At 43.5% G+C, this 22,404-nt stretch overlaps 1 protein-coding gene across 1 annotated transcript in view; it reads left to right on the forward strand.

The window, feature by feature from the left end:
* Positions 1-14,540, forward strand: part of FAM110B (family with sequence similarity 110 member B) — a 171,760-nt gene extending 157,220 nt beyond the window's left edge. Inside the window, exons 3-4 of the mRNA XM_082259805.1 lie at positions 12,087-14,471; positions 14,528-14,540. Of these exons, the coding sequence (XP_082115931.1) occupies positions 12,398-13,507 (1,110 nt within the window). The 5' untranslated portion in view covers positions 12,087-12,397 and the 3' untranslated portion in view covers positions 13,508-14,471; positions 14,528-14,540. The remainder of the gene's footprint in view (positions 1-12,086; positions 14,472-14,527) is intronic.
* The last annotated feature ends 7,864 nt before the right edge of the window (positions 14,541-22,404 follow it).

Raw genomic sequence — 22,404 nt, forward strand, 5'->3', positions numbered from 1 at the left:
AACAGTAATTGTTATACTTTGTGTATTTTTTTTATTTGCTCTGATGATTTCTGTATGGTGAAGGATGATTAGACAATACCTTCTTTATTTAACGATCTGGGGGACCAGTGTTCTTTCCCCTTCTGATTACCCCAGCCTCTGACCATTGATCTCTCTGTTCCCTATTTGTTGGAAGCCTGATTGTATTCCTGTGTTTCCATATTCTTTCAGTTTGTGTGTGTTTTTTCTTTGTTTTTTTTTTCATTCACACAGACGTACTTATAGAAGAAGTACAGCCAAAGCTTGTTTGGTTGTACTCCTGTGGATCACAGAAGTGCAGTTCGTTCTGCACTCCCATGACCCATTTTCAGCTTCAGCCCGCTGTCGGCTAACATCAGAGCTGATCCAGGCTGGGGAAAGATCGTGACCATATGGCCTGGGATCGGTTCAGGAGCCTGGACCAGTACTTGGCTTGGCCTTTTAGTGAGCCGCTGAAAGTCTGAGCCAGCCTCTCCCACCCCCTCCACAGTCCAGCGCCCTATTGAGCAGAGCAGACAGCGGTGGCTAACAGTCACCAGCTCTCTGCTCAGGGAGCACTGAGAACTGAGCGATCAGTGGTGTTTGATTACTCAGTTCTCAGTCTTAGAGCCAGCAGGGGACCGATACTGCATCTGCCTAGTCAAGTATTTGTAAAAAAAAAAAAAAGAAAAACTTATCTTTTAAATGTACACCCATGTGCAGGTGTTCCTTGCAACGTGAAGGCGGTCACGTCGGCTGCATGGGCACAGCTGTTGCTCCCACTTCGACATCAGTGCGGGAGTCCCCAAATGTATACAATGTGAGTTTTGGGGACCTTCGTAGATGTCAAAATTGGGAGCAGTGTCAGTGCAGCTGCTCTGTCCCAGTTGACAAGAATGGGACAGCCTGCATGTGGATGCACAGAACACTTGCACATCCCGTGTGGGCAAACAAGGCCCTCACACAGGTGTACGTATAGGTAGGCCTTAGTGAACGCGGCCTTACAGGGGCAACTTTCCACAATAGAATATGTGCTAAACACGCAGCTTTATTTTCCAGCTACCTGTGATTCCTCTACATTACTACCCCTGTTATGACATACAGTATGTCGACAATAAAGATATAAAATTCATAACTATAACCAGCAAGAAGTTTGGGGTTCCTCCCACAGTCCAAATTCTGGTTGCCAGGTTCCCGGAATTGGTCTTAGTCTGTGTATGATTTTGTATGACCTTCTAGATTGTAAATGCCTTTGGATGCAGAGACTTATCAAAAGTTTCACCTGCTGTACAAATAAAGTAATATGTTGTCACTTTATAAACACAGGAAAAAGAACTGGTAATTAAAGTACTTAATTGCATAGGATCATTCACTTCGAACTACACTTGCCCAAGTGCAAAAAAAACATTTTGAGAATTAATTTAGTGTACTTGGTATACTTGCAATATTACAGCCAAAAAGAGGAATCATTTAACTAATTATGGATTGTATTTTGGAAAAAAAAATATTTAGTATTTGTTTTTGGCACAAAACAATTTGTCAACTTTCCAACAGCAAAATGATATAATAAAGCATAGAAAATGTCCTCAGCAGATAAGCAATTGGACATATTACAGCGTGAATGGTCCCTTCACTGTCTATCATTGTCACGCATATGGTCCCTTCACTCTCTGTATATCCTTGTCACGCATAACCCAAGTCTGGAATTAGGAACATTATAGACCTTATAATTTATCATTTGCTATCTTTTTTAATGGATGTAAAATATTTTACTATATATATATATATATATATATATATATATATATATATATATATATATATATATATATATATATATATATATATATATATATATATATATAATTTCTCTAGCGCTCATCGACAGACGTAGTCCTCGGTGATACACCACCTTCGGGTTATGTTACCTCCGCAGGAGCAGGACTAGACAGGAAATTAAAAAGCTCTGGCCACACCCTAGGGGCAGTCCCAGAGGGTATATCCTCTCTCTCTCTGCCTCAGCAAATCAGTTATTTTCTGTCTAGTTAGGAGTAAGGACCTAGATACCTTGCTGGGATCTTAGGTCCTGGCAAGAAATTTTTTTCTAAAAGGATTTTTGGACAGCTTTTTTTCTCCAGTGTTCCTGTGAGATCTTCAAGCAAGAAAGCTGAACTGGGCGACGGGCTGGATGTTGAGATCCGGTGGTCACCCCAGTTCAGCCTACGAGCGCGTGCAGGCCATAGCTCCGCGCTGAGTCGGCCGCGACAAAGTCCCATTAAAGGACTGAACCCGCGAGTTAAACGTCTCGCTGAAACGCCAAAGACCATGAGTCACGGCGTCTGTATCGGTCGACAGCCCTCCCGCCCCGGTGGAGAGGGGTACTGTCAGGAGTTGGTGCCCGCCTGGTTCCGGTATGGTGAGTAGTATGTTCCCCCTGTTTTCCCTGACGGGTTTTGTGGTGAACGCGGGCCCCTCTCTGTATGGTAAGAAAGAGTTTCTTTCTATCCTATAACATGTCACAAATCCTCCTACTTTGAGTGTGATTTTATGTGTGCAAAAGCCAGGAGGCTTGGTTTGGGAGCTAACAATCTATTGTATACATGTTTCAAAGATGTAATCTGTGGCATTCTGGGAATCTTATGGGTTAAGTATAAGCTACCTACCAGTCAGAAGCCATGGACATGTAGACTGCCTTCCAAGTCAGATCTCCAGCTAATAGCAGGCCTCCCGAACGGCCATGCGGTCCGCCAGGGCCGGTACCGCCAAACACGCCATATCCCCATGCAGAGAGAGTGTTGTGTGCCTGCAGCACACCGCTAGTCAGCACAGGCCGCCGCCATGTTTTTTGCTGGATCGCACGAGCCGCCATTTTGGCGTAGCCTCGTGTCTCCAGCATGGGGGCGGCCATGTTTTAGGTGATTCTACACCTCGTGGAGCTTGGGGGAGGCGCCGGAAGGCGTACAGAGGGGCGGAGCCGCCTCCTTTCTTCCTGGGCAGCCAGCCAAAAGACTTCCTGTTTGTCTAAGACAGCGCTGTAAGCTGTTGCAGTTCAACTCTGAACATCAAGTGGTGAGCCTGGGGGTCTATCTCTCTCTCTCTCGATCGATAGGGATCCCTAGCAGGTAACACTAAGGGGTTTTTTGTGGCGCTGAGGGTCAAAAAAAAAAAAGTTTTTCTTTACTTTGAATTATATCATCCAGGAAGTAACTGGAGTTATTATGGACCCTGCCACACAGATTCCCCCACCTGTTTCCCTCGAGGGGGCCTCGGGACCCGCCGGTGTACAGAGTATAGAGTCATTTACAGCAATTTTGGAGTCTATGGTGGCTCGGGTGGAGGCGGCCTGTCAGGGACGGGGGTCAAGGAAGCGACCCCCGCCTACCCCTATACTATCTGACACCTCTGACTCTGATTCAGAGATGGTCACTGCAGTTGCAGGTTCCTCTGCAAGGGCTGCTATCCCAGGTAAAGCCCCCTCAGACAGTGAGGAGGACGCTTCTTCTCCTGCTATAATTCAGGAAGAAGCATTGGTGGACGCACTAGTTGTGGCAGTGCAAGAAACCTTAAAACTTGAGGCTTTACCGGCAGAGGCAACTGAAACAGAGAGGCCTTTTGGGACTAATAAGCCCATCAAGACGGCGAAGGCTTTTCCTGTACCTAAATGTTTTGGAAATCAGATTAAAGGAGAATGGGAACATTCTAAACGTACCTTTACTATTTCCAAGCGTATTGCTAGACGCTATCCGTTTGAGGAATCCATCATTAAGAAATGGACGGTACCACCAGTCGTGGATCCGCCTATTTCCAGGCTGAATAAAGCCACGGTTATTCCAGTGGAGGACACTTCGTCCTTTAAGGATCCGGTGGATCGAAAGATAGAAGCGGAGTCCCGCACTATCTTTTCTCTGATAGGGTCAGCATTTAGACCAGTAATTGTTATTGGTCTAGTTTCCCAGACACTTACAGAATGGGCGAAGATGGTACGCCAAGATCTTAGGGGAAAAGATATTCCCCAGGAGACATCTGATTTGATAGAACAGATCATACAAGGGCTACGGTTTATCTGTGACGCAGCCTTGGACACTACTCCCTTGTTAGGGCATGCATCTAAGTTAGCAGTGATCCTCAGACGTGTGCTGTGGTTAAAATGCTGGTCAGCTGACCTAGGTTCCAAAAAGACTTTGACCAATCTCCCTTTCCAGGGGAATCGTCTATTTGGAGCCAACCTAGATGAAATCATTAAGGATGCCACCGGGGGCAAGAGTACTTTTTTACCACAGGCTGCAAAAGCTAAGGAACCTCGCAACAAGCGAGGACCTTTCTTTACCGCCCATAAAGGACGCCCGGCTGGTACTTCCGGGAAAGGCAAGACTCCTCCAGGAGGGTTCAAGAAGGGCTGGTCGGACAAGCAGAGGACCAACCCAGCCAAACCCGAAGTAAAGGAGTACACAGCCTGAAGGTGCGCCCCCACCCAATTTCAGGGTGGGGGGACGTTTTCACCGGTATTTAGGACATTAGATCGAGCATCAACCACTACTACCGGTGCGATTCTTCCCTTCCAACATTTAAGTACAGGAAGCGGTATTTACCGTTCCCTGTATAGATCTTTTCCTTTACCTTTTCCTAAGATTAGTCCCGATACCTCACAGGAATCGGATCTGATTGACCAGATAGGCCAAGTAGCCTCTAGTCGGGTGACTTCGGTCCCTGAGGTTCAACCAGAAAAGATCACCTTGCCTGATAACTATCAGGTATCTGATAAATGTGTGGGAACAGAAAACGACCAGACTTTCTCGGATGGTCGGGGCCAGATACCTCTAGGGACGCCTGGTTCAGATCCAATCAGCGCCAGTGGTCCTAGAAATTCTAGGCTGGCCTCTTCAAGCCGGCCTGGCCGACTTGGACAGGTTAGTCGCAGACGTTCCGTGGGAACTTCGTCTCAGGGAGTGTCTGTAGTCTCAAGGACCTATTTACCTTCGTGCTTTACAGTCGCTGGTTTTAATGGCCTGGCCATTGAGACCCAAGTACTGAAGGACAGAGGTTTGTCTACTTCTGTCATTCCTACCCTTATTAAAGCAAGGAAAGCGACTTCCAGCAAAGTCTATTATCACACATGGAAGACTTATATTGCGTGGTGCGAATCTTTAGGATTTCCTCCACGTACCTATTCGGTGTCTCGAATATTGGCCTTTTTGCAACAAGGGGTTGAGCAGAAGCTAGCCTTGAGCACCATCAAGGGTCAAGTTTCAGCATTAGCAATCTTCTTTCAGAAACCTTTAGCTACCAAATCCTTGGTGCGGAATTTCATCCAGGGGGTGCGGCACCTGGCTCCTCCAGTCCGCGCGCCCTTACCGCCCTGGGATCTTAATTTGGTTTTGTCGGTTCTACAGAAACCTCCCTTTGAAAACATCAGGGAGATTCCCTTGCTTACTTTATCCCAGAAGGTGGTCTTCTTGGTGGCTATTACTTCTGCTCGCAGGGTGTCAGAACTGGCTGCATTATCATGCCAGTCCCCATACCTAGTGATTCATAGGGATAAGGTAGTACTTCATCCTAAGCCATCTTTTCTTCCTAAGGTGGTTTCAGATTTTCATCTGAATGAAGATATTGTACTACCTTCCTTGTGTCCTCAGCCCAAGCATCATCGGGAACATGCGTTGCATTCCTTGGATGTGGTTCGGGCAATCAGGGTATACCTGAAAGCTACGGAATCATTCCGTAAGACGGATTCACTTTTTGTGATCACGGATGGGCCCAGAAAGGGTTTGCCTGCATCTGCCGCGACCATTGCCAAATGGATTAGACAAACGGTGGTACAGGCTTATTCTATTAAGGGTCAGAGTCCTCCGTTCCCTGTTAGGGCGCACTCCACTCGAGCGCTCAGTACTTCCTGGGCCTTTCGCCATCAGGCGTCAGTGGTCCAGGTATGTAAGGCGGCCACTTGGTCGTCGGTACATACCTTTACTAAATTCTATAAAATTGATGTGACGGCATCGGCGGATGCCTCATTTGGCCGCAAGGTTTTGCAGGCCGCAATTTGAGGAGACCGGTGGTCTACCTCGAGGGTTTTTTTCTGTTTGAAAAATTTTTTTTGTTGAGTCTCATCATTAAGGATGAGCATTGTAAACTTCTAGTTGGCACCGGTTGGGCCTTCTAGATTGGGATTTGATTTCCATTTTCCCACCCCTCAGTTGTGATACTGCTCTGGGACGTCCCGAAGGTGGTGTATCACCGAGGACTACGTCTGTCGATGAGCGCTAGAGAAAAATGGATTTTTGTAAAATCTTACCGTAAAATCCTTTTCTCTTAGCTCATCGACAGACGTAGTCCCCGCCCCTCTGTTTTGGAGTTGGGTTGGGTTAAATTCTCTAAGCACTGCTTTTTCACATAACTGATTTGCTGAGGCAGAGAGAGAGAGGATATACCCTCTGGGACTGCCCCTAGGGTGTGGCCAGAGCTTTTTAATTTCCTGTCTAGTCCTGCTCCTGCGGAGGTAACATAACCCGAAGGTGGTGTATCACCGAGGACTACGTCTGTCGATGAGCTAAGAGAAAAGGATTTTACGGTAAGATTTTACAAAAATCCATTTATATATATATATATATATATATATATATATATATATATATATATATATATATATATATATATATAAATAGTGTGTGTGTTTGTGTAGTATTTGGGGCACCTGCCTTTACACGCACATGAACTTTTAATGGCCTCCCAGTCTTGATCCGTAGGGTTCAAATTTTGGGTTGGCCCGCCCTTTGCAGCTATAACAGCTTTAACTCCTCTAGGAAGGCTGTCCACAAGGTTTTGAAGCTGTTACAGCTGCAAAGGGTGGACCAACTCAATACTGAACCCTATGGACTGGGATGCCATTAAAGTTAATGTGCTTGTAGAGGCAGGCATTTCAATACTTTTGACTATATGTGTGTATGTATATATATATATATATATATATATATACATATACATATATACACACACATTTATTTTTCCCATGCAGTGCTTTCCAATGTGGTAATCTGGTTACTTGGAAAAGCAATACCATGACAAAATATGTATTTAAAAACTGTTTCTTTTCGGCGTGTACCTGATGGGGGACTATACAATCCTTCATGCCAACGCATTCAGCTGTGGCGCATTTTAAATTTTTTTTTCTTATACTGGTAATGCATTCATGTATTCCCCATATATAAACTAATGCTAGTAGACACAAATGTGCATTGGAGTATGCAGGCACAATAAATCTTGGGGGTGTTTTATTGTAAAGATAACAGAGCATGTTCCTGTAATAGATATGCACTGCTTGTAACCAAAGAATAGAAGTTCGGGAAAAGCCTCTTCCTTCAATAGTACAGTGGGAATAGAATCATAATGCAGAAATTGAGAAGTAAACATTCTTTCTCATTCATTGAGGGTCACAGGATTCAGAGACAATTGGTTTACATTGCTGCCTACAGGATGAATTGAAAACTGCCAACAAAAAAAATGTTTACCAACCTAGTATAACCTCTCCTACTCCCAGCAGATCTCAGTTTTTTACTATTGTCCTCGGAGGTTGGAAGCATTTCTCTACTGAGAATAGTTTAACCACTTAAGCCCCGGAGGATTTGGCTGCTAAAAGACCAGGGGGTATTTTGCGATTCGGCACTGCGTGACTTTAACGGACAATTGCGCGGTCGTGCGACACTACCTTAACGAATTTGGCGTCCTTTTTTTCCCACAAACAGAGCTTTCTTTTGGTGGTATTTGATCACCTCTGCGATTTTTTGATCACGCGCTATAAACAAATAAAGAGCGTAAATTTTGCAAAAATAGCAATATTTTTCACATTTTTTTATATGAAATTCCACCCAAAAAAAATGTAAAAATCTAAATTTTTTAACATTTTCAGCCAATTTGTTTTATGCTACCTATGTTTGGTAAAAAAAATCACAAAAAGCGTATTTTGATTGGTTTGCGCAAAAGTTATCGCGTTTACGAACAAAGGGAAAGATTTTTGTCATTTTTGTTGTTTTTTTATTAACGCGTAATGGCGGCGATCTGCGATTTTTTTTTTTTTTTGCGGTACTGCGACATTGCGGCAGACAGATCGGACCCTTGACTGACATTTTTGCCACTTTTGGGGTTACCAGTGACATTTCTACAGTAATCAGTGCTATACATATGCACTGTTACTGTAAAAATACACTGGCAGTGAAGGGGTTAACTTTTTTTTGAAAGGGAGGGGCCATGTGTGTCCCTAGGGGCGTGCTTTCTACTGTGATTGGCTGTGGCTTCAGATGTATGAAGAGTGATCAACGGTTCTACATAGTAGAACCGTATGATCATCCTTCATACACAGGGGAGAATGAAAGGCAGCTTGTTTACACAAGCTGCCTGACTTTCTCCCTCTCCCCCGCCGATCGCAGAGTGACCGGTGGACATCGGGTCCGCCGGTCACACGCGCAGGGGGGTCCGTGACCACGCGGGAGCGTGAGCTCGCCTCCGTCGGCACGCGCTCGCTCCCTAGACCCTCGCAAGCTAGTGACGTAGCCCTACGTCACTTTGCCTGTGAGGGGCTGACCGCCGATGTAGATAGTCGTGCGGCGGTCGGCAAGTTTTTTAAAGTGGTGGAAGAGTCAGAAGGTTTTATTTTTATCATAATGCATTCTATGCATTGGGATAAAAAGCCTTCTGTGTGCAGCAGCCCCTCTCAGCCCCCCCCCCCCCCTAATGCTAACCTGAACCCCCTGTCAATCCAGCGAAGTCCACGACTGTCTTAGCCATCCGGGACTCTCCTACTTGTCGGCTAAGACACAGTAGCAGCGCCATTGGCTCCCGATGCTGTCAATCGGAGTCAGCCAATGAGGAGATAGAGGGGGCGGGGCCGAAACACAGCTTCGTGTCTGAATGGATATACGGTGCTGTGACTCGGCTCTGGTTCCCCCATAGCTGCTTGCTGTGGGGGCATCCAAAGGGAGGGAGGGGCCAGGAGAGCCGAAGAGGAACCCAAGAAGAGGAGGATCTGGGCTGCCCTGTGCAAAACCAACTGCACAGAGGAGGTAGGTGTAAAATGTTTGTTATTTTTATTGAAAAAAAAAATGAAACTTTGCAATCACTTTAACAATTTTTAGTAGCTATTTCTCCCTCTCTCTCTTTTATTTTATTTATTTTTTTGTGTTTTGTTTTTTTAGATTTTTTCTTTAGTCAAGACTTCTCTACACTGCTTGAGTTTATTCAGCTATATCCGCATATCCTCAGCAATAACTTTGTAGGCCTTACTAGGACCCTGTTGGACTGGGCAATGCCTGGAAAGTGATCTTTGGGCACTGGGCTACGTGCTTTCCAGGACTTTGTTTATCTGCAGAGTGCTTTCCAGGTCCAAAGCCCAGGCACAGCCACTGCCTGCATGTGGATGCACAAAAATCCAATTTTCTTTTTGGTTCTTTGAAGGACACAGGATTGAGAGATGATAAGGGCACCTAAAAGCTGCCAAACTTAGAGATGCCGCAAACCGCAAAAAAAACCCACTAAGGCCTGTTTCACACGGGCTTCAGCCTTGTATAAGAGCAGTGTGAACAGCAAGCTTTAACAGAGCTTTTTCAGAGCTTTCTGCAAGCTTTGTTGAAGCTTTTAACCACTTGCCGACAACCTGCCGCAGTTATACAGTGGCAGGTTCCCGCAAATTACCGTATTCGCGGGAGCGATCCTGGGGTGCACGCGCCCACTTGCCAGCGGCCGCGATCGCTCCCTGTGAAGAGAGAATGGCGGTCTGCGGTTTTAAACACAGACCGTTGTTCTCTCAGGAATCAATACAGAGCGCCTGTGATCCTCCTATTTAGGAACACAGGTCTCTGTATTGATTTCACAAGCCCATCCCCCCCCCCATTTAGAAAGCACCCCCTAGACTCACACTTAACCCTTGGTTAACCCCTTCCCTGCCAGTGTCATTATTACAGTAACAGTGCATATTTTATAGCAATTCAGCTCCATTTTGAAAATGTTATTCACAAATTCTAGTGTTAGTGTTAAATGCCATTTTAAGCAAGCTTCTAGCAGACATCAGCAGGCTTTTAGCAAGGTTCCAGAAGCGCTGAAGCCTTCTAGCAGCTTGTTTTAAAGTGGCAATTCACCTTTCTCATTAGGTTCTATGTTCAACATTTACAAAGTGGAGCTGAATGGTAATTTTAAAAGCTTCAACAAAGCTTGCTGAAAGCTCTGCAAATGCTTTGTTAAAGCTTGCTGTTCACATGGCTCTTATACAAGCTGAAGCCTATGTGAAACACGTCTTAGTGGTTTGTTTGCTGTTTTGTGCATCCCTAAGTTTGGGTGTCCTGATCATCTCTCCATCTTGTGTCCCTCGATGAGCCAAAATGAAAATTTGATTTTTCGACTCCCCATAATGTTTTTTTGGAGTTCACTGAGAAACACAGGCCCCGCCCCTTCGTGTGATGGTCTCACTGTATGAGATGTAGCCACTCTCATCAATGTGTTCCTGATGGGAACTATATTCCTATGTGCCAACGCATCCAGGTGCAGCACATATTGGCTCTTTTTTTTCTTTTTTACTCTTAGATCAGCTCATTATTGTAAACCTGAAAAAAATTGGATTTGTGTAGTCACTATAACATTTTTTTTTTTTTTTTTTTGTGGAGTTTGAGACACAGCTCCCACCCCTCTGTGTTTTATAATCTTTCTCTTAGTACTGATTTGTTACAAAACTGAGGCATGCTCAGAGTAGGACAGGTTGATCACTGTTATGTTTTCCTTTGCCAGTGTCCAAATCCTCCTGTAGGTGGCAGCATAACCCAGTTGTCTCTGAATTCAGTGTCCCTCAATGAACTCATAGAAAATTTAATGTGTACAAAAATACATTTTCACTGATTACAATAAAGAAGTGATGTGTTGGATAACATGCTGGATTGGAATATTGTTTTTAGCTGGAATATTTAATGACCTTTATGTATTTTTGGCAAACATTACACCCTGGTCAACAACTTGTCTGCTGTACTTGTGCTGAAATATAATGGACAGGTTTTTTTTTTTTTTTTTTTTTTTTACTTATTCTAGATCTAGCTGCTCTCTAAGGACAATCTCATTCTGCAGATTACATAAGATTTGTTCTGATCCCCCAGATCATTGTGTATGCCATCTATTTGTTCTGATCCCCCCAGATCACTATGTGTATGCCATCTATTTGTTCTGATCCCCCCAGATCACTATGTGTATGCCATCTATTTGTTCTGATCCCCCCAGATCACTATGTGTATGCCATCTATTTGTTCTGATCCCCCAGATCACTATTTGTTCTGATCCCCCAGATCATTATGTGTATGCCATCTATTTGTTCTGATCCCCCAGATCACTATGTGTATGCCATCTATTTGTTCTGATTCCCCAGATCACTATGTGTATGCCATCTATTTGTTCTGATCCCCCAGATCACTATGTGTATGCCATCTATTAGCAGTTGTGTGAGCCTGAAGTGCAGGTGTGGGACAGTAGCACTGTCTTATTTGATTTTTACAGCCACTTACCTATAATTTCTAATAATTGCTGATGCAAAAAATGTGAAGTAAATTGCCATGTGTAAATACCCCAGAGACTGTTTGTTAGATGAACACCGCACTTTAAAGGATGGAATTTTTAGCATCCAAGTAGGCAAATTCGATAATCTGCATGTTTCAGTGTCCTATTTTCTAGCTTTTTAGATTGTTAAATTATAAATTTCATGTTCAGGCTAATAGTATCTGCTGGGAGCAATAAAAACTGCTTATGTTGCAACATCTGCAATAGCTGTTATGGTGGTTTTTATTGTTCTTGTTTTTAATTTAAAATTAAGCCTTTTTTGTGACACATGTCAAACATGCATGCTTTGCTTCACGTAGGCTAATTGAATAGGTATTCTTGTTTTAACCAACCATCTGCTGTCTAAGGAACAGATTAAAGTGTGTTTTACAACCCTTATGGTAGTGAGATGGTTAAAAGCCACCTAATGGTTTTCTCACTAACAGCTGAAATACTACAATATTTTTTTCTGTTGCTATAGCTGTGATGTCACATGCTGATCCTGACATATGATTGGTTGTTTTGTGTTTCAGATCCCTGCCTGTTGTAGAACACAAAGAAAAGACGAGACACCCACATCTTTCTGTGCGAATAAAAGATTCAGCTGTGCTGATTAATGCAGACTTCTGTCTGGTGGCCTTTTTTTCTTTATTAAAGGCCTGCCTTTTAATGATACATTTAAAAAAAGTTATTTCATGAACTGTGAGATGAAGAGCTGCTGCTAACGGTCATATTTCAAGATTCAGCTGTTATCCATTGTGCTTGATGCACATGTTTCTACACATTGCATTTAGAAAACGCAAGAAGAGAATCCAACACGGCTGCAGGGGAACAATCACCAAACATGCCTACAGAAACACTACAGACAGGTAGCATGGGCAAACCTGTGAGCCCAGCTGTGGCTTTTACATCTGCTGTCCCACTCCGAATATTGAACAAAGGACCTGATTATTTCCGCAGGCAGTCAGAGCCTAATCCCAAGAGACTGAGCGCAGTGGAAAGACTAGAAGCTGATAAGGCAAAGTATGTCAAAAGCCAAGAGGTTATCAATGCCAAACAAGAACCCGTGAAGCCAGCTGTACTTGCAAAGCCTCCTGTATGCCCCGGAGCTAAAAGAGCTTTGGCCAGCCCAACTCTGAAGATGTTTAACAACAATGCAAAAACCGAAAGCTGTGTACAAAGGGAGAATTTAAAGCTTGAAATCCTTAAAAACATTATCAACAGCTCTGAAGGCTCCAGTACAGGTTCTGTGCACAAGCAAACATGTCGGAACTGGCCTCAAAATCTATCGGACTCAGTTGACCAAAATCGACACTCATTTGCAGAGTCCTTAAAGGTCTACCCTACACAGAGTCACGGGAGCCCTCAAGAGACCAACTCTAACATCAGCAGAAGGCTTCTTGACAAATCAGGTGATACTTTTTTACATGTTTCACATAGTTCTTCAGACATTAGGAAAGTTACGAATGTGAAGCAGATAAAAGCGATACCATGCAGCAGTTCAGCACCACCATTGCCCCCAAAACCCAAACTTGCAACACTTACCACCCTCAAGTCACCGGACAATGACACTATGGAATCCAGCTGTGGCGTCACACGAAGGCCATCACTCCAGCGATCAAAATCTGATTTGAGTGACAGATACTTTCGTGTTGATGCAGATGTAGAGAGGTTTTTTAATTACTGTGGACTGGATCCTGAGGAGCTTGAAAACCTTGGGATGGAAAATTTTGCAAGGGCTAATTCTGATATCATTTCTCTAAACTTTCGCAGTGCAAGCATGATCAGCTCAGACTGTGAACAGTCTCAGGACAGCAACAGTGACCTTAGAGATGACAGTGCCAATGATCGCGTACCGTATGGTATTTCTGCCATAGAGAGAAATGCCAGGATTATTAAATGGTTATATAGCATTAAGCAAGCTAGGGAGTCACAGAAGGTATCCCATGTGTGAGAGAGAACCAGACTCCATCATGTATGTGAATTTTCAGTCGTGAAGGGTTGTCAAGTCTACTTAAAGTCTTGTAAACTTTTCAGTCTGCTCTGTGTTGCTTGTTGTGCAATGTTATCAAGTTGCATGCATGTCAACATGTGAAATGACCTGGCTTTCACTTGAACAAATCCTACAAAGCCCAGTAGAATCTACTCACTAACTGCCAAAAGTTTAAGACCACAAGTCAGAAAGGAATGGCTTTGTTTTAAAGTGTGCCTGTCTTGTATACATGCATAAGTGTCAGCCACATTGTGGGTTCACTTGTTGTTCCTTATGTGAAATGTATGGGACAAAAAAACTTTCGGCATGACTAAACCATAAGGAATTTGGTACCTTATGTTTGGAAATGTCAGAGTTCCTAAGCAAATTGATTGGCTGCATTCTTTTGGATGACCAGCCCACCCACAAAATGGCTTCCTTTTCCCTGTGTGGAAGAGATGGGATCGCTTCAGTGTTACTGTGCACTGTTTACATGAATATGAAGGGTAGAAAATGTACTTAACATGCATATGTCTTATTGTGTTTTGTATACATATATATTCTGTTATATTTTTCAGTTTAAGGTTTGCAAGGCACAAATTTTGTCTATTGCTTGCTTTCACACTGGTTTGTTGTTCCTTGAAGAGGAGAAAGCAGGCATTAGACTTTGCAACATTGTTTTTTTTTTTTTTTTTTTTTTTCTTCCTAAGTATGACTTTTATAACCCCATCCATTTCAGTATACTGTACCAAAGCAGTTTATAGATGATATGTCCCTTAATGCTTGTCAACTTATGTGATAAAGCATCATGGGAGATTGGGAACAGCTATAGAGATGGTGCCCATAAGCATTATCTGCAGTGTCTGCATTCGTGGGCATAAGTTGTTTGGGGTTCCAGAGATATTTGGCGGCATAGTAGGTTGAAATTAGATTGGCCAGTCCTCTGGTTATTCCTGCCAGTTCAGAGAACAGTGCTGTTGCTGCAGGTCGTGTCAATGCAAGTTAAAGTGTAGCTGAAATAAAAAGTGTAGATATTGCAGCGTACAAGTCTTTAAATGGTGGGGTGCTTGCATTCGTTTTCAGGCTTTTTTATTTTCTCCTGGTAATGCCACAAATAACGCACTTACTGCCCCTTTGTGCCTACACTCACTTCTCACTTCTCCATGGTATCCATTAGGGGAACCATGGTTGTCACACAGGCTGGACTTCAAACATGTCTGCCTTTCTTTAACTTCATTACACAGTGACTTGATGGGAAAAGTAGTTTACAAAAGAGAGCTAACATTGTTTGTGGTCTTTTAAGCTCACAGGAAATGACACTGACATTGCAATTCTGGCAAAAACAAATATGTATTTTCCGTTTTTGCTAAAATGGTATTAGCCTGAAGAAGAAAACACATGGCACCACCATGTTACTAGTACAGTTAGGCTGCAGTATGTTATTTTTTGTTTCAGATATATTTTAAAAAGTAATACAACTGTTGGTTTAATTGTGTTCAAATTTCTGCCCCCCTCACCTTTTTCTCTGGAAGCCCTAGCAAATTATATCCATTTCTGTGGAATTTTGAGACGTCTTGTAACATATGGCCAAGAAATCTGTCTTTTTTGTTTCCCATTCTTTTTTGAAGTCTTAAACTTTTGACAAGAACAATGAGAGCAAACTACAGCTAATAAAAGATGCCTTTAACAGATCAAATCTTTGCAACTCCATGCTACCATCTTGTTCAAACACCATAAGCAGTCTGTCAACAAAAACTAAATGGAAACACACAGCCATATCAGTATAAAAATGAAATTCAAATCCTGGAAAAGCCTCACTAGCTGGAATCTAGCTGAATGAATTGTATTTGTTGTCTTGCGTATGTTACATCTCAGTCTAAGAATGTTTTGTCTCACCTGAAAGTATTGTAGTTTAACAATATAAAACTGCTTTTGTTACCCATGGCAGTTTGTTCTGCACGTTGGCCTTCTAACGGAATTCTATTTTTTTTGTTTTCTGTCTTTGATTTTTTTTTTTCTGATGATGTGTCTTCCCAGTGGGTAATCAGCTGATGTTTTTCTAAGCAGTTTCCTAAATGCTCGTTGCCTGTGACAGTGGTGGTAGCCATTTTGTCAGCTGAACCAACTCATCAGTATCATACAGGCACAGCATGGCTGCCATTACAGTAATGAACTTATTTAATAATGATGTAAAGAGTAATAGTGTGCAGTGACTCTCACTAACCAATCTGAAATTGCATTTCTGCTTTCAAATGTGTCCGTAAGGGGACTGATTATGTGACTGGTAAGGTCATTTTAAATCCTATATTTATTTAGTTCATCATCTCCGGCAGCCCTTGTCCTTCTAATTTAACCATAATGGGCAATGGCTTCTATACAGATGCATTCTGTTTTATTGCCAGGTCCTTATTACCATATTTCACCAAGCAGTACTTCAAATGATATCTTTCAACACTGCTAAAGTGTTTCCCCGAAAACAAAACCCTACCCCGAAGTTAGACCTAGCTTGATTTTCAGGGAGAGCTCCAATATAAGCCCTACCTCGAAAATAAGCCCTAGTAAAGTCCATGTAAAAAATATAATCCGTTTTGTAAAAATGTTATGTAATGTCCCGTTTCTCCTTTTGTAGCTTTATTGTTGGAAATACCTTATTTACAGCACAGCTGGGCGCTCACGTGACCAATTAGAGATCTTCTCTCCTCCTGGCTGATGTCCCTCCCTCTGCAGTGCTCGGAGCGGGGCTGACGTCAACAGGCATCTTGGTCCTTCCCTTGGAAGTGCTTGGAGCGGAGAAGAGCTCCCACAGATCATGTGAGTGCCCAGCGGTGCTGTAAATAAGTTATTTTTGACAAAGTGAGACTCACTGGACATTATATAATATTTTTACCAAACTAATTACATATTTTTGGGTTTAAATATGTCATAATGATGAGAGGGGGAATGAAGACGGGACACAGATAGGACATCCCCAAAAATAAGCCCTAGTGTGTTTTTTTGTAGCAGAAATAAATATAAGACCTGGTCCTATTTTTGGGGAAACATGGTATCTGTTCTAAGATAGCAGGGAGCCACATGATATGAGAGACCCCTATGTATGAGGAATCCCAAAATTTGGGGTTTACTTTTAAAGATTCAAAATCTTGAGTCATCCTTTGTCAGCATCCATCCCTAAGCAGTCAAAGGTGTTCTGCCATGATGAATATGTATGTGGTCACATGTATGTGAGGGGCTAAAGCTGTCTCTTTGGCTCCCCTCACATTGCAGAAGATCAGTAAATGTGCATGTGCGGAATATCTGGAACTATAATACTGTGTTTACCTTAAAGTAAATCTATAGGCAAAACGTTTTATTTTTATTTTGGAAAGAGCAAGGGAGGGTTATAACCGCTGTGGGATTTTTTTTTTTCGCTATCTGTTTCCTGTTGCAGAGATTTTCCTTCACTTCCTGACCCATAGCTAAACAGGAAGTGAGAGGAAATCTCTTTAAATTAAGAGAATTCCTTGGGAACCCCCAGATTACTAAAACTAGCTACACCATTGGAAGGACATCCCAACATTTGGGATTTTCTTTTACTTTCACTTTTAATGATAATGGTAAATGGGACAAATAGAGAGGGTGAATCTCCCCAACAGGGGCACAGACAGCAATAAAAACAGACGGGGGTTCTAATCCCTCTCCGCTCTATCCAACACAAAAAAAAAAAAAGTTTCTCTTTCGTTTATAGATGGACACAACACCTAATCATCTTGACCAATGGGTTATACTGCCCCCTACAGGAGTAGGACACTAGGCAGAAAAAGAACTTGACTACACCTATGGGCAGTCCCAAGAGGTATACTCACCTTCTCGGCTATAGGTACTCAGTTTTTTTTCTGCCTAGTAAGGAGTAAGGACCTATGTCCTTGCTGGGAATGTCCCTTTGTGGTCCCTAAGCGATTCGCAATGAGGTACCCATTTGAAGAGTCTCTCCTCAAGAAGTGGACTGTTCCTACAGTGGTGGATCCACCAGTTTCCAGGTTGAATAAGGCAACCATGATTCCAGTAGAAGAGTCACTTTTAAGGATCCGGCTGACAGGTGGAGGCTGTGGCCTGCAGCTTGTTCACTGTGGCCGGCTCGGCACACAGACCGGTCTTCACCATTGCCCTGGTGTCACAAACTCTGACCGAGGGGGCTAAGCTGTGACCTGGAGGGTGAGCAGTTCCCCCCTGCCTTTGGGAAGCTGGCAAACCAGTTGGTCCAGGGGCTGCAGTTTATCTGTGATGCCTCTTTGGATGCGGCTCCTGTGGTTTCTAGACTTTCTGTTTCGGCAGTGGTCCTTAGGCGTGTTTTGTGGCTTAAATGTTGGTCTGCGGATCAGACCTCTAACAAACCCTTAACTGGTTTTCCCTTTCAAGGGGATCGCCTATTTGGAGCTACCCTGGATGACAGCATTAAGAGTCTCACAGGGGGGAAGAGCACCTTTCTTCTGCAGGCTAGTAAGGGTAAGTAACAGTGTCGCAGACGTGACCCGTCCTTCTTGGCTCACAGGAAGTTTTCATCCCTTAGGGTCGGCTGACAAGGGTTCAAAGGCTTTAGATGCCTCTTCAGGAGGATCCAAGCGAACGTGATCTGGCAAGTCTAAAACGGGGTTCTCCAGACCCACAGACAAGGCTCCTTCTGCATGAAGGTGCGCCCTCATCCGTGCCTGGAGTGCCAGGACGTCTTTGCTGGTTTCCGGACCTGTGGAACTCCTTGGTGCAAGACAAGTGGGTCCATGAAGTGATGCAGTCAAGCTACAAGATCAAGTTTTTATTCTTACCCTCCGGAGAGGTTCTTTCCTTCCTTGCCTTGGGAGAGGAGCATTATCAGTTTGTGGCGTTACCCTTTGGTGTCTCGCCTCTGCTTCTCGGGGCTTCACAAAGGTTCTGGTTCCAGTGCTGGGGTTACGTCAGCGAGGAATCGCAGTGCTGGCCTACCTGGACGACCTTCTCTTGCAAGCGGAGTCTCCTACCGCTCTCATGGACAATGTGGACATCACTATACGGACTCTGAGGGAGTTTGGCTGGCTTCTGAATTTTCAGAAGTCTGCTCTTGTTCCTTCCACGAAACTGGACTATCTGAGACTGACTCTAGACTCGGCTCTAGCCCGAGTGTTCCTTCCCCTGGACAAACTCCAGAAGTTCCATGCTGCAATTCATCTTTTGCTGTCCAGCAGGTCGTCGTCCCTTCAGACTTGCATGAGGGTGCTGGGACTGATGGTTTCTACCTTCGAGGCGGTCCCATTTGCACAGTTCCATACAAGGTACCTGCAAAGTGAGATCTTAACCAAATGGGACAAGTGTCTGAAGTTTCTGGACAATCAGATCTGGCTAAGCCGAAAAAGGTCTCTGATCTGGTGGCTTCGCTCTCCAGCTCTTTGCCAGGGCAAATAATTTCTCCCCCCTTTATTAGACAGTGGTCACCATGGATGCCAGTCTGTCTGGGTGGGGAGGTGTCCTGGATTGGCACTTCGCTCAGGGAGTTTTGACACTGGAATCCCGATCAATGTCCTGGACCTCCGACCGATCAGGCTGTGCCTGAATCACTGGACAGATCGCTTTCAGGGTTGTCCGGTGCAAAACCAATCGGACAATGCCACGTCCGTGGCTTATGTCAATCGCCAGGGTGGAACAAGAAGTGTATTGGCCGCTTTGGAGGTAGCCGGCATTCTTTGGTGGGCTGAACCTTTTGTCCCTCTCCGCTGTACATATTCCATGGGTGGAAATCTGGTAGGCAGATTATCTCAGTCGGCAGGCATTGGACCATGGGGAGTAGTCTTTGTCCGGTGCTTATTCATCAGCTGTGTCTCCGGTGGGGCACCCCCGAGGTGGATCTCTTGGTGTCTCGGCTCAACAGGAAGGTGCGCAGGTTTGTGGCACGGTCACGGGATCCGCTAGCAGACGCCCTGGTGGCCCCTTGTCCAGTATCGTCTGATTTACGCTTTCTCTCCTCTCAAGCTTCTGCCGAGACTCTTGCGCAGTATCGCGGCAGTTTAATGCTTCTTAGGCCTTTCGTCATCCACGTCAGTAATGCAGGTGTGCAAGGCGGCTAGTTGGTTGTCGGTGCACACTTTCACATCATTTTACATGGAAGTGGATGTGTTGGCATATGCGGATGCCTCTTTTGGCTGCAAGGTTTTTTAGGCTGCTGTTTAGGAAACTTGTTCCCTCTTTGTGGGTGTAATGTTTTTCAGGTGGGCTCCAGTTGTTTTTATTGCGCTCCTATTTCCTGTTTGGCTACGGTTTAGCCTTGGGAATTTTTCCTTGCTGTTCCCACCCCTCATGTTTGACACTGGTTTGGGGCGTCCCAATGGTCAAGAAGATCAGGAGCTGTGTCCGTCAATGAACGAAAGAAAAAAATGGGATTTTTGACTTACCGTAAAATCCATTTCTCTGATGTTCATTGAAGGACACAGCACCCACCCCTCTATGGAGTTGTATTATTTCTGACACTGCTTGTAACAAAACTGAGTACCTATAGCAGAGAGAGGGAGTATACCTCCTGGTACTGCCCATAGGCCTAGTCAGGTTCTTTTTCTGCCTGGTGTCCTACTCCTGTAGGGGCAGTATAACCCAATGGTCAAGAAGATCGGGAGCTGTGTGTACGTCAATAAACCTTAGAGAAATGGATTTTACAGTAAGTCAAAAATCCCATTTTTGCCTTTAGTTATACTTTATATCATTTAGACCCCTTCACATCTGCATGTTTTGGTAACCTGAACTAAAACGTGTTTTACAATGTACCTATTAGAATGTCATCTTAATACACTATTACAGTAGGCTGAAGGCACCACAATGCACATACTTGTGCTGTGGTCTTTTGCATGAAAACAAATAAAGTGGTTCATACTGAACATGCATGCATTAACACACCACAACTTGCTGGAAAAAAATGTGAAGGGGCCTTAAAAATTGCTACATGTATGATAATGTTTCAGATACTCGTACACAGGTGACAATTTTATGAATTTGTGACATGGTTGGGCCACAATTTAACAGTGTACAGATTTACAAGCAAGGACGTCAGTCAATTTGAGAGATGATTGGGCAGTTACTACTGATCTATTTTAGGTATAAATGTTTTGTAACATCCAGAGAATATATAGGCTGGGTAGAAAAATTGTTCCGTGGACTAATCACAAGCCCTCCTTTATTCATCAAATAACTATATTATGGAGAGTAAAGGACTACTAATGAGTACTGAAGATAAAATGAAATGATAATTTAACTGTATTCTAAAAAAAACATATATGTTACACATTAGTATGAGTACCCTGACGAAAACCTGTCTTAAACTAAATAGAGGGGTTCCTATTGCTGACCATTTTCTTAAAATTGCAGCTGACTGGCTGTTCCATTTTTGAGTAAAGCTACTTTCACACTGGCAATTTAGGCTGGTGCAAATTTAAGTGGCAAAAATCTTCTGATTCTTGCTGCTACTGTAAGCGGCTAGGTTTCACTATAATGACTGGTCACCAGCGGCCACAGCGAATACCAGCTCTCTGCACAGCCAGCGATTACCTGCGGTCATAGCTGCAGGATGCATGAATAGCTGCAGCTGCTGGTAAACTGTGATTATAGTGAACAGGAATGGCAGCCGCACCTAGCTGCTCTCAACCACAGCAGAAATCGGAAGATTCCCGCTGCTACAATTCACGCTGATATAAGTTGCCGGTGTGAATGTAGCCTTACTGGCTAAGAACAAGCACATCAGGAAATTTGGAGAAAACTTAGAAGCCCTTATCTGCATACTTGCTTTGGGCCAGTGATTCAAAGTATTAAAACAAGGAGGTCAGCATGACAACTAGGCAAATAGCATTTTCAGGAGAACCTGTCAATAGTCTCTGTTTTGTTCATGATGAGTTTCCTTACCATATGGCAAGTATTTCTTTCTCCCAAACACTGCCCACCCAGCAAAATACAAAATGGAAAATAGTATGCATTGGTCTATGTAAGTGATCACTGTACACTCTTCTATCGTCCTTTAGTGATCTGCAAGTTTAACACATCCAGATATTACATGTGTGTACATGGATGCTCAGTCTTAGCATTCAGGGCCCTCTTTAAACCACCCATAGATGAACACACTGGGCTGCTTGACACTTCACCCTCTCTTCTTTGAGTGGTTGGATGTACAACAGATTTGGCAGTCCAATGCGATGAACATATCTGACAGACATGAGTACCCTAGTTATGTAGCAAGCTTCTGTGTAAAACATGCTCTAATGTGTCTCAGGTACGACCACATCTTCCATTCCTCTCTGCTTTGATATCCAAGTGGCAGATGCTAATACACAAGCCCGATAACAGCAGAGTAGATTAAACATGACCTTTCTTTTCTCCAAGATATGGGTACGTTTGTCCAGGGTATGGCCACCTTTGGAATGAATAGTAATGAAGTGTCCTGGCTCATGACCAGTTGTTATAGGTCACTGCACACCACTGCTCTTTGCGTAATCTTGTTAAATAAATGCATGTATTGGTGACAAGTGTATTTGACTAGGAATGAGTGAATGTAGTATCTGCTACATTGTTGTTACGGTATCACTGCTTAGAGATCCTCACTTCAGAAGGCCGAAAAACAAACCTTTTTTTATGGTGTAAATGCTGTAAGGATTTGTACATACTTCATTTGCTATTGATACTTTGGAAAAAAAAGTGTTATACTAATAAATAGCTCTTTGTTCAGCAACACAGTCTGATGGTTTGGATTTATGTGAGAGTGAAAAATGACATTATATGTTGGGATATAATTATTATAAATAATTAGAAAACATGTCCTGTGCTTAGTTTCCAGCATTCATTATAAAAGGATACGTGATGTGCTCTGTGGCAGAACCTGACAAATAGCCTTCTTATGT

The sequence above is a fragment of the Pelophylax lessonae genome, assembly GCF_965119305.1.
Source record: "Pelophylax lessonae genome assembly, chromosome: 5".
In the NCBI taxonomy this organism is placed as follows: domain Eukaryota; kingdom Metazoa; phylum Chordata; class Amphibia; order Anura; family Ranidae; genus Pelophylax; species Pelophylax lessonae.